This window comes from Mastigoproctus giganteus, chromosome 2 (genome assembly GCF_048544385.1).
Source record: "Mastigoproctus giganteus isolate SK-2022 chromosome 2, ASM4854438v1, whole genome shotgun sequence".
NCBI classification, from domain to species: domain Eukaryota; kingdom Metazoa; phylum Arthropoda; class Arachnida; order Uropygi; family Thelyphonidae; genus Mastigoproctus; species Mastigoproctus giganteus.
This window is the reverse complement of record NC_143576.1, coordinates 266,637,178-266,654,741: the sequence shown is the minus strand read 5'-3', so window position 1 is coordinate 266,654,741 and position 17,564 is coordinate 266,637,178. Positions and strand designations below refer to the sequence as shown.

At 36.7% G+C, this 17,564-nt stretch overlaps 1 protein-coding gene across 2 annotated transcripts in view; it reads left to right on the top strand.

Moving 5' to 3' along the window:
- The window catches only part of LOC150090455 (adenosylhomocysteinase-like 1), a 619,708-nt gene that overhangs the window by 375,630 nt on the left and 226,514 nt on the right, over positions 1-17,564 (top strand). For both annotated transcript variants that reach the window (XM_090369139.1, XM_090369138.1), the window contains exon 4: positions 15,942-16,042. In XM_090369139.1, the coding sequence (XP_090225265.1) occupies positions 15,942-16,042 (101 nt within the window). The remainder of the gene's footprint in view (positions 1-15,941; positions 16,043-17,564) is intronic.

The following is a 17,564-nucleotide window of genomic DNA, read 5'->3' as shown; positions in this document are numbered from 1 at the left end:
GCCTGACCATTGCCTTATACAAGGGAATAATCACCTCCTTATCCCTTATAGAAAAATTCCTGTATATCATTGACAAGACACCATGAGCTATTCTTGCAGCCGGTCTGCACTGCTCAGAGAACTTCATATCTGCCTGCACAATTACCCCCAGGTCCTTTTCATTCTCTACCACTGTCAGTGTAGTACCACAGAGTTGGTACATTGCTCTGGGGTTGCTGTTTCCCATATGTAGTACTTTACATTTGTCAATGTTAAACTTCATTTGCCACCTCTCAGCCCATCTGCCCAACCTTTCCAGATCCCATTGCAGCACCATAGCGTCAGTAGTGTCCTTAACAACCCTGCCAACCTTTGTATCATCTGACAACTTGGACATTAAGCTTGATATACCATCATTAATATTATTTACAAATACAGAAAACAATAATGGACCAACACTGAATCCTGAGGGACTCCACTAACAACATTAGTCCACTATGAGCAGTGTCCATTGATTACCACTCTGTCTTCTCCTCCTCAACCACCCCTTTATCCATAGCAGCAATTTGCCTCCAATGCCACACTGCTCCAATTTGTGCAGCAGTCTTCCATGTGCAACAGTATCAAAAGCCTTTCTAAGATCCAAGTATATAATATCAAAGTTATTCCCTGCATCCAACTCTTTTGTGAGTGCATCATAGTATCCAATCAAATTGGTCAGGCAAGACTTCCCCTTAACAAAACCATGCTGTGTCTGAGCTATAACTATAATCTTGTCTAGATGATCCTGCAGTGCTTCTTTAACCAGTGCCTCCATTAATTTTCCTGGAACAGAAATTAAACTCACAGTTCTGTAATTACTTGTGTCAGTGTTTGATCCTCCTTTGTGAATTGGTGTCACATTTGCACATCTCTGGTGTATGGCTACCTCCCCTGAGTCCAAGGAAGCTCTCATAATTATGGCTAAGGGTTTGCTGCCTCCTTTAATATAACTGGATAGATCCCATCCACCCCAGGTGCCTTTCTTGTGTTTATCTTCAACAATTTCTCCTCCACTTTACTCTCAGTTATTATAAGATTATCTAGCTTACTGCCAGAGTTGAATACATCTCTGACATTCCCCTCACTGAATAACTCATCATGTGTGAATGTTGATGCAAAATATTCATTTAGTTTGTTAGCTACCTGAGTAGGATCATCAACAGTTGAACCATCAATATCAAGTGGACCCATCTGATTCATCCCGTTCCTTCTAGAGTTTACATAAGTAAAGAACTCTTTGCTGTTTTTCTTTGCATCCTTTGCCAAAGATTTCTCATAATCTGCCTTTGCCTGCCTAACTTTCTTTGTGACTTGGTTACAAACCAGCTTATATCTATCATAGGCTTCTGGGTCATGTGTTAATGTATCCCATGCATTTTTCTTCACTGCCGTGTGTCTCATTAGTTCATCTGACATTCATTTAGGCCTAAACCTTGAACAATATTTCTCAGTTGGTATGTAAAGCTTAGTAGCTTCCAAGATAAGTTCTTTGAATTCTCCCCATTTTAAATTTGCTGTTGGTAACATCATCAGTTGGTCCCACTGTATAGCATTTATATACTGTCTCAGACCATCGTAGTCGCCTTTACGAAAGCAATAACCCTTCCCTTTACCCCTGATGGTAGTTACCTCTTTGAGTAAATCCCACTTCAGCACACTGTGATCACTGCCACCTAGTGGTTCCTTTATCTGCAGATTCTTAATGCATGAAGAATCACTACTGATAATCAAATCAAGTATATTACTCACTCTAGTTGCCTCCCGAACATGCTGATGTAGAAAACAATCATCCAATAAATCCACAAAAGTCTTGCTAGTGTGTGAGTGACCAACCCACAAATTCCAGTCAATATATGGGAAAATCCCTCATTATAAGACTCTGATTTACTGGCCGACTCTATTTTCCTGTACAGTTTCTTATTATACTCATCAGTCATTAGGCCTATAGCACACTCCTACTTTCAATTTTAATCTTCCAATACTTATGTCACACCAAACTGTCTCGACACTGCACTGTCCAGCGATGTCGACTGGCTTCTCCTGCTTGGACTTTGTGTTTCTTAACTAATAAGTATAACCTCTCCTCCCTTACTATCCTGTCTATCGTTTCTGTACACATTGTACTCCCCAAATTCAAGTTCTGCATTCCTTATATCTGTGTAACACCACGTCTCTCATATCCGAACAATATCCGCATTTGATGTTTTGAGCAATACCTCAAATTCAACAAATTTATTTACCAAACTCCTAGCATTGGTGTACACGCAAGTATACATGCACCTGTTCCTATTCTTAGCTACCCTAACACAACCCATGTGTTTACTTGTACTGCAATGACTCCCAGCAGTCTCTGAAATATCCTGCACCTTGTTTTCCTGGCTTCTGCTCATTCCAATAGAAGCAGTGCAAGAATCACTTTTACCTCTGCCAGTGGCTACTGTTAATCTATTAGTCCTTGTACCCCCCAAGCTAGCAGTTTTCCGACCCACCTAACACTGCCTCGATAGCATCAGCAAATATTCTTGCACTCTTTCTATTTAAGTGTATCCCATCCCTATACATGGTTAGGTAAATCATCAGGGGATTACACTGAACTGTGTTTATCAAGAACTGTGTTTCTATACTTGTCCATAACAATACAAGAATTGTAAAATGAAGTCAAAAAATTGTAAAAGAAAGAGAAAAAGTTTAGTACATTTTTTTAAAGTATGGGCAAGGTAGTCCCAAAGCAGTGTCAATGGTATGAAAATTATTAAGGTAAGAATAAGGATAAGGCTAAAAAATGTACATATAATTAAGTGTTTTCAGAGAGGGAAAGAGGAATTTTAAAATATAAGTAGAATTTTCAGGAAATTCAAGAAAAAAAATATTTTAGTGTTGGAATTTTGTGAAGATAAGAAGAATTAAAATAATTTATTGTTGGAATTTAAAATAAATAGTAACCACCACGTGGTATAGTAACCAGCACATGGTATAGGGAGTTTTAAATTGAGGATGGGGTAGGGATAAAGGCGTAATTAAAAAAAGATGAAAATAGCAATAGAATGAGGATAGTTGGAATGTTCGTATCACCCTTGTATTGCACTAATAGCTCTACAAATGGGAAGAAAGGTAGAATAAGAAAGTGGAAAGGTAAAAAGTATAGATAAATTTATTAAAATTTACTGAGCTTGCTGTGATTGTAAAGCTCAACCCCAGCAAGTAAGGGGTTATGTAAAGCTCAACCCCAGCAAGTAAGGGGCTTTGCAGGAGTTATGTAAATAGGAGATGAATACCAAATGCTTGTACTGCTGGGAAAAAACAGGCGGAAAATATGTATGTCAAATCAGACCTAGAAACGAAACCAAAACCAAAAGTAACTGGAATTTATAGCAGCATGATGGACTTCATAGAGAGCTGTGAAGAAGTGGAAATAGATATGAAAATAGTGACCCCTATAGTCTAATTTTGAAAAAGTAAGTACGTAGAGATATATAAGAGTAGCGTTAGAAAGAAAGATTATATCAATAAACCAGAAGTGTGTTTTGAATAAAAGGACAAATAAAATGAATAGAAAGTAGATGAAATGATATTGCTACTATATACTTAGCAAAAAGGATGTTATATAATCATATAATCCTAGTAATGTATAATCTTGTATTATCCTCTAATCCTTGTATAATCCTAGGATGTTGTTTAATACAGATGGTTATTTTTACCTAACTATGAATTTGATAGTATGAACCAGAGCTATAATGCTCGATACGTTCTACGTTGATATCAATATTTGTAAAAGAATAAGAGAAGTTTACCTCAATATGATGCATAGAACACTTCTGTATGATACTCTCCAGAAATAAACGAAAACAATTAAAAATGAATTTAATGCAATTAAATATTAATTAGTTGGAATGCTCTTATTACCCTTGTATTGCACTAATAGCTCTACAAATGGGAAGAAAGGTAGAAAATTAATTTAAAACGATTTTCCTTCCTGAATCTGACAATCCTTTTCAACCATATGTAGTGATCACAGGAATGAAAATTACCAAATAGTGGTGAGCATGGAATTTAAATAGGGATTACATTAGATTAACACAAAGATACTCATCCCAAAATTACCATAATTCTTTTCTAAAGTATTGCCTTCAAAACAACATAGTTCTGAAGTTTACCAGGGTCAATTTAAATCATAAAATTTTGGACGTTAAGCAACTAGCACTAACCACATCATGTAATATATTTAAGCTTGCCTTAAGATCTTGGTATTCTAATAAACAAAAATACCTTTCCCAAGTTAGGAAACTTTGCAACAAATTAAAAAAAAAATTATCTGCATCCTAATGATTGGTCTGTATTGAAGACCTCCATAGATTTGCGACATGAAGCATAGGCCTCAGAAATAAAAATCAGATATTTTAACAAACTGAATACATTATCAGGAGGGTCAAAACACGTTCATACGAGCTCTAACACATTGTCGCCAGCTTGCGACCAAATTCATACGAGTTGTGTGACGATCTCCCACATATGTACAACGGTCTACCGCAGAATACTTCAGCTAGTTGGCGACTCCCCCCTCGCCCAACATTCAATGAACCAACATATCAACAGATTACAAATCTTTCCTTGTATACACTATTGCAGGACCAGATTTCACTTTTATCCAAAGGATTAAATTACAATTTATCATCTTGAAAACTACCTAAACAACAGTGCGTAATTCATATTGAATTTGGACTTCGTAATGTTCCACAAAAAGATTTATTTATTCAACAAGTTAACCAGGTGGTGAATAACATAAAAGACACGTGACTTCCTAAATTGAATACACATGACAGTTCAGCTTTACATGAACTTTGGGAAATAAAGACATTATTATTCACACAGCTGATAAAGGAGATATAGTGGTAATAATCAATAAACCTGATTATATTAATAAGTTAGAGTCAGTTGTATTTGATACCTTCACATATCTTGAAGTAGACCCGGCACTATTTACAAATTTGGTCAATCAATACAATAAAATGTTAACCACATATCGAAAAAAAGGACTACATTACTATGGCCCAGTTAAAGGAATTGAAGGCTAGAACATACAATATTCCTGTACTTTTCAGTCAGGTATAAATACATAAGACTGGATTTCCCATTTGTCCTATTGTTTCCTACAGAAACTTGGCATTTTCATCCTTTGCCACATGTATATGTATATAGCATTATAAAACCCTTTAGGCAGGCGATACAATTTGGGATTAAGAACTACGATACACTATTTAATAACCTTAAGGACTGTAGTCTTGGCGGTAATGATAATTTATTCTCACTAGATGTTGCCTTGTTATACGCGAATGTAGACTTGGCGTTAATGATAATTTATTCTCACTAGATGTTGCCTTGTTATACCCGAATGTAACATTGAGCACACATTAGATATTCTTTGGGACATGTTAAATAATAACTCGATATCGATTAATTATATGAAGCTCTCTATTAAGGAAATTTTTCACTTAATTAATCTCTTAGTTGAAGCCAACTATATCACCTTTTGAGACAAAGTATACAAACAAATTTTTGGTTTGCCAATGGGATTAAGCCTGAGCGGCCTAATATTGGAGATCTATCTCTCAATGATTGAAAATATACATTTGACGCCCTTTTTACCCCATATCACATAATATGGGAGGTATTTAGACGATGTTCTTGTTCTAGTCATTACCGATAGCAGCACTGTCCAAGACATTTTACATTCGTTTAATAATATTCATTCTAGACTCAAATTTACATTGGAGAGGGAGAATACAAATACTAAGTCATTAAATTTTCTAAATTTCATGCTTACTTGGGAGGCGAATAAAATCCAATTTAACATCTATCATAAACCTTCTGCATTATAACAGCTATCAACCATTTCACCTACAAAAGATCAAAAGATCGATTATCTTTAAATCAATTTCTCAATGCTTATAAATATTCAACGATGCAATTTGCTTTGAGCTCAGAAATACAAATATTAACCAGCAGATTCTTAAACAGAGGTTACCCATTTGCTGCAATAAACAGAATTAGTGTATAAGTTAAGGATAGAATACACAAAAACAAAAAACATAGAACACCAACCAACAATAGTAGATACCAAATTTAAAATTGTAGCCAGATCAAAAAACCCTGGGGGCTCACATCTGGTGAGTATGGGCTTGGCATACCCAGGGTCCTGAGCTGAATATCATCATTCTTCTCTTTCTTGGTGATTCCCTTCTACTTTTGACTCTCTCTCTCTCTCTCTCTCTCTCTCTGGATTACTCGGGAACTTTCTTTTTTTTTACTAGTGCAGCATAAGCCTCAGGCTTCCTTGCATCATATGGATATTAATAATAATAATATGAAAAACATTGAAAAATCGCTCAGTCCTTTCCTCGTTCGCAACACAAATAAGTGACTTAGTATACAACATTTCTTTCAGTGATTTTGACTCGTCTTATCAGGGTTCTACGCGGGTCCCTCTGAATTTTAGTGTTAATCAACATGCGGCCTCAGTCCATGCTTCTTGTTCACCAGCTTCAGAATAAGAAGCATGGACTGAGGCCGCATGTTGATTAACACTCATGAATGGCTAATTATTAGCCATTCATGCCGTTAATGAAAAACATACTTTTTTATTTAATGAGACCAAAATACTTAGTGTCCAACGCAATTATACAAGACTATTAATTGCAGAAACTGTCAAAATTAAATTACATAAGAATTCTGTTAATGTTTGCCGGCCATATCTAATCTCCGACTCGTGGTCCTTTATGTGCATACACAAAGATAAATAATCCCTATTTAGTATTAGTAATGGCCGCATGGTGCAAGGAAATATGGCTTATGCTGTGCCAGCCAAAAAAAAAACTGAATAAAACAATGATATAATGATAAAAAAAAACAAAAAAAAAAAACTAATAATTAATAAAAGAAAAGGAAATTAAACCTATCATCCTATGCGATTCCCTCCACCTGAAGGTAACTATCCAGATGACCCTTGAATTTCCCCACACTGTCAGCCTCTACCACCCATGTAGGCAACTTATTCCAGTAATTTATAACTAGCTGGCTAAAATAAAACTTCCTGCAGTCCAATCTAATCATCTCTCCCCGTAACTTGAATTTATGTTCCCTAGTTTTAGCATCATTTATAATCTTGAAAATTTTTTCGTCATTCATTTTATGGATGCCTCTCAGAGCCTTAAACACCTCAATCAAATCTCCTTTAAGGTGTCTAGTTTCCAAACTCTGAAACCCACATATTCACAAGTCTTTCTTCATAAGGACGCCCTTTTGCCGAACTCACCAGGCGAGTTACCCATCTTTGCACCCTTCAAGAAGCTCGATGTCTTTCTTTAGGTGCGGTCTCCATACTTGAACACAGTGTTCCAAGTGTGGTCTAACATAAGCCTTATATAATGGGATTATCACGTCCCTATCTCTACTTGCAAAAGTTCGATAGGATACCATGAGCCTTCCTTGCAACCTGTTTACAATGCTCAGAGAATTTCATGTCTGACCATATAATAACACCCAAGTCCCTTTCCTCCAGTACTGGGTTTAGTTGAACTCTAAGTGAATAGACGTGCGGAAATTTGCCTTTAGCCAGCGGGTGGTTGGTTGGTGGAACAGACTTCCATCCCTTGTCGTGGAAGTTGATAGCCTAAATAAGTTCAAGGCTCAGCTGGACAGGTATTTTGAACGAACAGACGGGTGAAGTGGAAGTGGTTTCTTTTTTATTTTTTGCTGATGCTGCATAAGCTTGCTTTCTTGCATCAAATGCCTCTACTAATGCTAAAGTTATTTTGGGATTACTGTTTCCCAGGTGTAATACCTTACACTTTGTTGGATTAAAGCATAGCTGCCATTTTTCTGACCATTCCTGAAGTCTATCTAGGTCTCTCTGAAGAAGCTCAGCTTGACAGTGATCATTAACTACTCTACCAATTTTAACATCCTCTGCAAATGTAGACATCACGTCCGCTATCCCTTCATCAATGTCGTTTATGAAAATTAAAAACAACAGTGGTCCTAATACTGATCCTTGGGGAATCCCACTTCTTACATCAACCCAATCTGAGGAATAGCCATTTATCACAACCCTCTGCCTCCTGCTCTGAAGCCATCCTGCTATCCATCTAAGGATTTCCCCAGTGATTCCAAACCTATTCCAGCTTATAAAGCAACCACTTTGCTGAAATCTAAATAAACAATGTTGAGATTATTCCCTAAATCCAGCTCATGAGTGATCCTTTCAAAATAGCAAACCAGATTTGTCAAACATGATTTTCCCTTTACAAAACCATGCTTAGTATCCTTGAGAATTTCAATTCTATCTAAATGATCCGGAATTCCACCTTTGATCATTGCCTCCATGATTTTCCCTACTACTGAAGTCAGACTGACAGGTCGATAATTTCCCACTTCACTTTTAGAACCATCCTTATGTATGGGAGATACATTGGCACTTTTGCAACCCAAGGGAATCTCCCCAGAGTCTAGTGATGCTCGCATAATTAGTTTCAATGGTTCAATGCACTCACTTGCCCCTTCCCTTAAGATTATAGTGTATATTCCATCAACTCCAGGAGCCTTACTGGCCTGTAGGCTCGAAAGTTTTTTCATTAAATAATCTTGCAAAATTGCAATATCATTAATTACATATTTTTCCACTTCGCGCCCACGGTTTTCCCTTGCCAGAAAAGGTTTTTCTTCTGTAAATATCGATGTAAATATTTAAGTTCCATGCTCACACCTATTCTGTAATTTTCATTCGTGTGATCATGACATACAGTTGACAGCATTGTCAGCTTCAGGAAAGAAAATCGTTTTGCAATTTTTTTTCGTTGAATTAATTTTTAATTGTGTTCATTTGATTTTTAATTATTGTTAATTATTTCTTACTGTAATGTAAGATTTTCAATTTTTTAATTGTTTTGGTTTTAATTTCTGAGAGTATCATATGGAAGTGTTCTACCTATCATATTGAGGAAAACTTCTCTTATTCTTTTACAAATTTACTTAACTATGTAACAATATTTATTTCTGCTGATATTAGACTTTGCATTTTTGCTTTCCCTCTATTCGACCCATAAATAAATTTGCCCACCCACATCTGATGACAGCTCCACCACTTTTTATTTTATTTGAATTTACTTTATTTTGTTTAATCATTTGTATTAATAATTTTATATTACAGTTCCTTCCTCTTTAAAGTGGCTTTGCAAATAAAACCCATAATTTTCTTTTCATCATAACTTTTAAAGAATGCTAATATCCTAAAATAAAAAAATTAAAATTCATTTTAGGATATTAACATTCTTTTGGCTTTTTCATATCTACGTTACTTCTTTTGTCTACTATCCCTTCTAGTCCTTGGCACTTTGTGTAATTCTCACCTCCATCTATACAAACTTTTTTCAGATTTATTTACACTTACATGCTTATATATATATATATACAAAGGGTACTAGGAAAGTTTTGCAATACAGCTTTGTTTATTTAATTTTTTCAAAGTAATTTCCTCTACATTCAATACACCTCTCCATCCTCCGAAACCAATCTTTAAACCAGTTCTGCCAAGTTTCACTAGGGAGTAAAGCACACTCGTTGTCCCAAGCCCGTAGAAGGTCCTCATCACTGGAAAACCGCATCCCTTTTAGCTTCATTTTCACATGCGGGAACAGTGCAAAGTCGCAGGGAGCAAGGTCTGGACTGTAGGGAGGGTGCTCGAGAAGTTTCAGTCCTGTTGTGGTCAAATATTCGGTGCAGGCTTTGGCGCGGTGAGCTGGAGCATTATCGTGATGGAGGTACCAGGTGTCCATTCTTGACTTTGGCCGCAGGTTCTTCATAGATCCAATGACTTTAGGCAGCATTGTTCAGTATACCACTTAGCTGTGACTGTCTTCTGCGTGTCCAAAACGACACGTTCCACAATTCCACTCGATTTGAAAAATACAGCTATCATTTTCTTCTTTACAGATCGGGATTTTCTGACAATTACGGGTGTGTCGTCATCATCAAAGACCCAAACTTTGTTTTGAGCCTTGGTCGGCAGATCGTAATAGTACAGCCAAGTCTCGTCACCTGTCACGATGTTGTTCACATACCGAGATTGTCCCTTATCAAACTTTTTTAACATCTCCCGGCACCAAGTCACACGTCGTGTCATCTGCTCTTCAGTCAGTTGATGCGGCACCCAGAGAGAACAAAGTTTCTTCACGTGCAAATGATCTTGCAGAATCGAACGAATTGCTGGTGCATTTAGGCCCAAAGCATCCTCTATCTGTTGGTAGGTCACTCGCCTGTTTTCGTCAAGCATTTTCCTCACAGCAGTAACGTTTTCCTCCGTAACTGACGTTCGTGGCCTTCCCGGCCTCTCAGAATCCTCCAGAGTGAAATTTCCCCTTTGGAATTCTCTATACCACCTGAATATCATTGTACGATGTGGACAATCATCATCTAGTGCAAGAGTCATTTCTTCTAAGCACTGGTCTATGGTTAAACCACGCACGAAATTATACCGCAAAACTGTCCTTATCTCATTTCGTGACCACGATGCCATCGCAAGCACTTTACACTCTCACTACTAATGAATAACTGAGCCCATCGATTTGGCGCGGCGGCTACTATGCACGTATGAACATGTCTCAACAAGCAGCAACAAGCAGCTTCCTGTGATTTGTTGTTGCGTCATATTGCAAAACTTTCCTAGTACCCTTTGTATATATGTGTGTGTGTGTGTGTGTGTGTGTGTAAGCAATGATATTATTTATGTTTCAATTCGATAAAACAATGATCAAAATGCAGTCTGATCTCTCTACAGTAGACTTTCAGAATAACAGCACCTTCTGGGATTCAATAGCCATTATTTTGATTTTTCCATTATCTAGAAAGTTTTGTTTTTAATATATTTAATGCAGAAATAATGAGGCTAAATAAGAAATAAAGAGATTAAGAATGCAATTTTATTAACTGCACATAAAAACATAAACATGTTGACGATCCAATGTTATATTCTGCCATTAATACGCTCCTACTTACGCCCATTCTATTTTATATTATTATAGCAAGTGTGTCACTAAGCCTTAATGTTCTTAATTATTCTTCTTTTCTTCTCTGTATGAGGTTTATTAACTTTAAGAGCCATAGTGAGGAGATTTTAATTTAAAATAAATGTAAAACAGCACTATAATCTTCACAGATTCATAGTGATATCAGTACAGAATTCACTTTCAAAATGGCGAATTTAAACAAAAAAGTAATCACGTGAATTGCTGTCTTCTCTTTTTTTGGCACTGAAAGACATCTGCGCTGTATGTAAACATCTGATCTCAATGTGCCCTTATTTCGACAGTCTACTGTATAATGAAATTGATTTTACGCTTGCCAAAATTCATTAAACAGAAATTTAGATATAAAGAAATATGACCTTGTCAACAATTAAAGATGATTCAATGTTCAAAAATATAGTACGTTCATATAGTTCAAGATGGGAAATAAATCAGAAAAAAGTGGGAATAAATATATTTTCTAACATTTCAAGACAATTAATTTATTAATATGGATTTTTTTTTTAGTATTAGCAATGGCAGCATGGTGCAAGGAAGCCTATGGCTTATGCTAAACCAGCCAAAAAAATAAATAAATAAGAATAAAAATAAAATAATAATAGGAAAAAAATTTTAAAAAATAATAATTAATAAGAAAAAAGGAAATAGAGAATCTATGCATTTCTTATAAGCTGGATAGGTAATTATCCAGCTGACCTTTGAATTTCCCCAAACTGCCTTTACCACCCATGTAGGTAACTTATTTCAGTAATTTTAAACTTGCTAGCTAGAATAAAACTTCATGCAATCCAGTCTAAACCCCCCCCCCCCCGTAACTTGAAATTTTTTCCCCTTGTTCTAGAATCATTTATAACTTGAAAATATCATCCTCATTCATATTACTTATGCCTCTCAGAGCCTTAAATACCTCAATTAAGTCTCCTCTAAGGTGCCTAGTTTCCAAGCTCTGCAACCCACATATTCGAAGTCTTTCCTCATATGGATGCCTTTTGTTGATCTCACTAGGCAAGTTATCCGTCTTTGGACCTTTTCAAGAAGTATAATGTTTTTCTTTAGGTGTGGTCTCCATACTCGAACACAGTATTCCAAGTGTGGTCTAACAATAGCTTTAACAATAGTGGGACAATAGTCTAACAATAGTGGGATTACAATGTCCTTATCTCTACTAGCAAATGTTCGATAAATAATTGATAGGACACTATGGGCTTTCCTTGCAGTCTGTCTACAATGCTCGGAGAACTTCATGTTTGATCGTATCATAACTCCCAAGTCCCTTTCTTTCACTACTGACTTTTGTTCAACTCCAACAAGGGTATAAGTTATTTTGGGGTTACTGTTCCCCAGGTGTAAGACCTTGCACTTTGCTGGATTAAAACAAAGCTGCCACTTTTCTGACCATCACTAAAGTCTATCTAGGTCACTCTGAAGAAGCGCTGCCAAGCAGCGCTTCTTCAGAGTAGGGTAGTTAGTGATCATTAACTACCCTACCAGTCTTTACATCATCTGCAGATTTAGACATCACGGCCTCTATCCCTTCATCAATGTCATTTAAGAAAGTCAAAAACAACAGTGATCCCAATACTAATCCTTGTGGAACCCCACTTCTTACATTAACCCATTCTGAGGAATAACCGTTTATTACAACCCTCTGCTTCCTGCCCTGAAGCCATCCTGCTATCCATCTAAGGATCTTCACCATGGTTACAGCCTGTTCCAGCTTATAAAGTAGCCACTCATGTGGGACTGAGTCAAATGCTTTGCTGAAATCTAAATAAACAATGTTGAAATTTTCCCTAAATCCAGCTCACACGTGACCCTGTCAAAATAGCTAACCAGATTAGTTAAGCTTGATTTTCCCTTTACAAGACCATGCTGAGCATCCTCCAGAATTCTATTTCTATCTAAATGATCCTGAATTCCACCCTTGATCATTGTGTCCATGATTTTCCCTACTACTGAAGTTAGACTAACTGGCCTATAATTTTCCACTTCACCCTTAGAACTGCCCTTATGTATTGGAGATACATTGGCACTTTTCCAATTTAATGGAGTCACTCCCGAGTCCAAACATACATATTAAGAGACAATTAAATTTTTTTTTTGTTCGTATATGATGTGCACAATATTACTACACTTAAGAATTATTTTGCAAAATATTTGTTTATCTTTTATTGTACACTGGATTTTAGTTTACCTCGATCAAAATGTTTGCATTTGTTTTAACAATCAAATACTTATATTCAGGAATATTTTATTTGCACTTCGGGCCTCAACAAAGTTTCAAAAGCTGCCAACATTTCGTGTTTAGAAGGTTTAATATCTTCTTTGCCTTCATTTTCTTCCTCTTGTCCTATGCCATATTGTCACTAGTTCTTTAAACTAATTCTTAAATTTGAAGGATCATCTAGACAAGACTGCAGTAATAATTCATACACAGCATGGGTTTGTTAAAGGAAAGTCTTGTCTGACAAATTAAATTTGATACTATGATGTGGTTAGAAAGGAACTGGATGCAAAAAATAATTTTGATATCATATATTTGGATTTCAGGAAGGCGTTTGATCCTGTTGTGCATGGAAGACTACTTGTCTTATTAAAGTCAAGTTGCTACAATGGATAAAAGGGTGGTTGAGTGTGAGTAGACTGAGAGTAGTAATCAGTGGATGCTGCTATTAGTGGTCTAATGTTATTAGTGGAGTCCCTCGTGGTTTAGTGTTGGGCCCACTGTTGTTTTGTATATTTATCAATGATATTCCAGCCTCATTGCAATTTTAAAGAATTATTTTAATGTAAGAGGAAATTTGTTAACTATAATAACCAGCCTGCTAGAACATAGAAAACTTATTGTTAAGCACCAAAAGCTACAATCTTGCTTTACCATCTTGCGAGGAGTGCCACAAGGGGGAGTTCTTTCGGCTACTCTCTTCGCGGCCGCCCTGGAGCCGTTTCTTGCACGGTACTACAATTTTATAACATATGCTGACGATGTAAAATTCTTCATCACTTCCAAAGACCATGAATCAGCAGAAGGTATTTGTCAGATGGCAAATAGCACAATCCGAGAATTTGAGAGCTACCTGGATTGCATCGGGCTCCGTATTAATGCGCAGAAGTCTGCCCAAATGACCATAACTTGCAAGCAGAATAAAAATGACATCTCGATCTCTGTGAACGGGTCTAGTGTGGAAAAAGTGCACTCTCACCTGGACCTGGGTCTTAAGTGGGATGACAGACTCACCTTTGCTCAACACTTCGCCCATATGAAGACAAAAATATTCGCCGCTTTATGGGCTACCAGACAGGAACTGGTAGGAATTAGGGATCCTCAGCTAGCGACCAAGTACATTTTAATGTGTGTCCTGCCAATTGCAATGTATGCCTTGCAAATCTGGTCTTCAGCTCCACATTCACATTATAAGTCCGTCCTTGGGATCGAGTACTGGTTCTTGCGATGGCTTAACAGAGTTGCTGGCCAACCTTTTACTATCTCAAGGGCCATTCTCTACTCAAACCTTAACATCACACCCTGGATGCAGCGGACAATTAACAGGAACATACACACTCTCGCACAAATGCTCACAGGCAGAGTAGATGCTCCAGTCCTGGATAATATTCTAGTTAAACCGCGTGCCACTGGTAGACGTTGCGGAGAAGTAAATAATCCACTGCGTTCAGTCCTGAACAATCTTAGTAGCCTGCAAAGATTCTTCCCATCAAATGCAGCGAAAATATTTAACTCACTACACATAGATGCCGAAAAACTGTGTGAGGATGCAAAATACCGGAAAGAGATCTTCCAGGATTCGTTCAGACTTACCGAAATATGAATCGGCTGCAAAGTACCAAAGAATTTAGAGTAAAAGAGAAACTTTCTGCTTTAAGAACAATAATAATTTGTTCACTGTAAAAATATACCTTCTGTAACAGTTATGTTAATATGTAATTTATAGATGGAATTATTAGTGAATTGTAAATATATCAGTTGTATAATGTATGTACAGAATCATCAATGTGTAAATACTGTATATATTAAACATAAAATGTGTATATAATATTTCGGGACGAGACTACGTGTTCAGTATATGTAACCCACTGCACGTAGTATCTCGTACCCTGATATGTACTTAGCACCCTCCTGGCACTTTGTCGTCCCGGGGTGGTTTCCTTATGGAAATAAACAGATAATAATAATAATAATAATAATAATATTGATGAAGGTATATCAGGCTTAATATCCAAGTTGGTAGATGATACTAAGGTTGGCAGGGGTGGTTTTTTTTTTTTGTTAGTTGTTGGCACATCAGCTTCTGTTGTGGCCATAATGCACCTCCCAAAGTTTTTGCATTTTACTGTGATCCAAGCCCGAGGCGGGATTCGAACCCACAACCTTTGGGTTGCCAGGTAGGCAGGCACTTTACCCACCTGGCTAGCCCCGTCAGCACAGGGTTGTTAATGACAGTAATGGCAGCATGGTTGTTAATGGCAGTAATGCTATTTAAGCTTGCTTCATTTTTCTCCTGCTAATACTGATGTGATAGTCATACTGGAAACTAAAGTCAAGACTGAATGAATACCAGGTTGGGGAACTTAGCAAGGACATATTATGCATTTACTCCAACGTCAGGATGCAAATTCACTCTGTAGTAATATCATCTGCAGATATTCTTGCACTGCTTTGATTCATACCCTACTGTTAACAAATGCAAGCCATGCTGAAAATGTGTTGTAGGGGTTTTCAATTTGAGGGCATTTATACTGTTACTTGATTATTATGATTTTTATCTTGTTGACACTAGAAATCTTTTGTGAACTGTTTGGGATTAATAATTTTTGTTTTCTTTTCAGAAATGCCAGGAATTGTGGCATTAAGGAAGAGAGCCATAGAAGACAAACCTTTAAAAGGAGCAAGAATTGTTGGGTGTACCCATATCAATGCACAAACAGCTGTAAGTAATCAGAATTCAGATGGTCTTTTTAATAATAGTAGTTTCATACATGTTAAGCATTGGAAGCAATTTGAAACTCTAAGCTGAGTGGAATGGCAATCTCACAGTATTTTGTTATACAATAGAACCTCAAAAATCTTTTTTTTTTTTTTTGAACATTTCTCTGAGTGGTTCACCATACATGGACAGAAGGGAAATAGACTAGCCATACTTAAAAATAAGGACCATAGGTTTATTTATGCATTATGTTCCTTTACTTATCTGCAAACACCTGTTTTCTTTGTTTTACTTATTTCCTAGACTGTATGTCATTGTTACTATATAAAATCATATTGAGACATTCAGCACTACTAGTTAACAGTTTAGTACTGAAGTAGTATAGTATTACATATTTAGTTTTTAAAGATGGTTAAAAAGATGGTTCAACTGTTGAAATTATATAGCACTAGTTATATTTAAAAAAAAAAAAAAAAACAACAAAAAAAAAAAATCAGACAATTGCAGCAATACCAGAGGCGGCGGTATTGGAACCTGTGATCTTTATTCGGTAGGTAGGTTTTGACCAATTTGGCAGTGTGGGTTAACATTTTGGCTCAATGCTGGTGACTATCTTTCTGTGCACAGTATAGGGATCAGAGCTGCTGTGTACTTGATAATAAAAATAATGAATTACCTCTGAATACTTGTTTACCATAATTATTCAGAATAATTAATCTGAATAATTATGGTAAACAAGTAGTGTGTAGGTTGGCATATACTTTTTGTTTTAGCTAGGAAACTTTAGTCTTGTAAGGCTATAATTAATTTAAAACTCTATAAATGTAACGGTATAGTATGATACATAAAATGTAAACTTGATATCATAGTATATATAACATAACTCGATAGCATACACATTATTGCATTTAGGTATCTATCAGTGTAGTGTAGTGTATTATTCTCAGGTTAAATTGAATTTAAATGGAAATCATGCCTTAGCCTAGTGAACCAAAGCAATAAATGGGCCAAAAGTAGTGGGTGCTATGGCTGGGGGGGGGGGACTGAGAGGGGTTCTCCTATGAATCATGGACAAATGAATGTGCTACTTATGTACTGTGCCTCCGTAGCCAGGTGGGAAGGAGCAGTAGTGCGTATCACGTGCTTTTTGATTAGACTGGGCTTTGAGCCCATCACCACCAAATACGGAAGATGCGGAAAGGTCAGGGAATGACCACCGTATATCCTGGAGCAATATGGCCTTAGTTGCTAATGCTCCTAAAAACCAAAAACAACAACAACAGTTACTTATGTACTGTTTTCAGACTATCTGGAATGGCACATAATGGTTGTCTTTGTGTGTGTGTTTGGTGCAATATGGGGAAATTAGGCATGAACCTTGCATTCTGATGTGCTTTTACGAGAGCTTGAAGAACAGGGTGGATGCCTTTGAAGGAATTAAAATGGGGTTCCCTGTTCAAAATCTCAGTTGCACGAATCAATACCAGAGCCCTGACTTGTGTATCAGGCAACATAGTGCAATCCC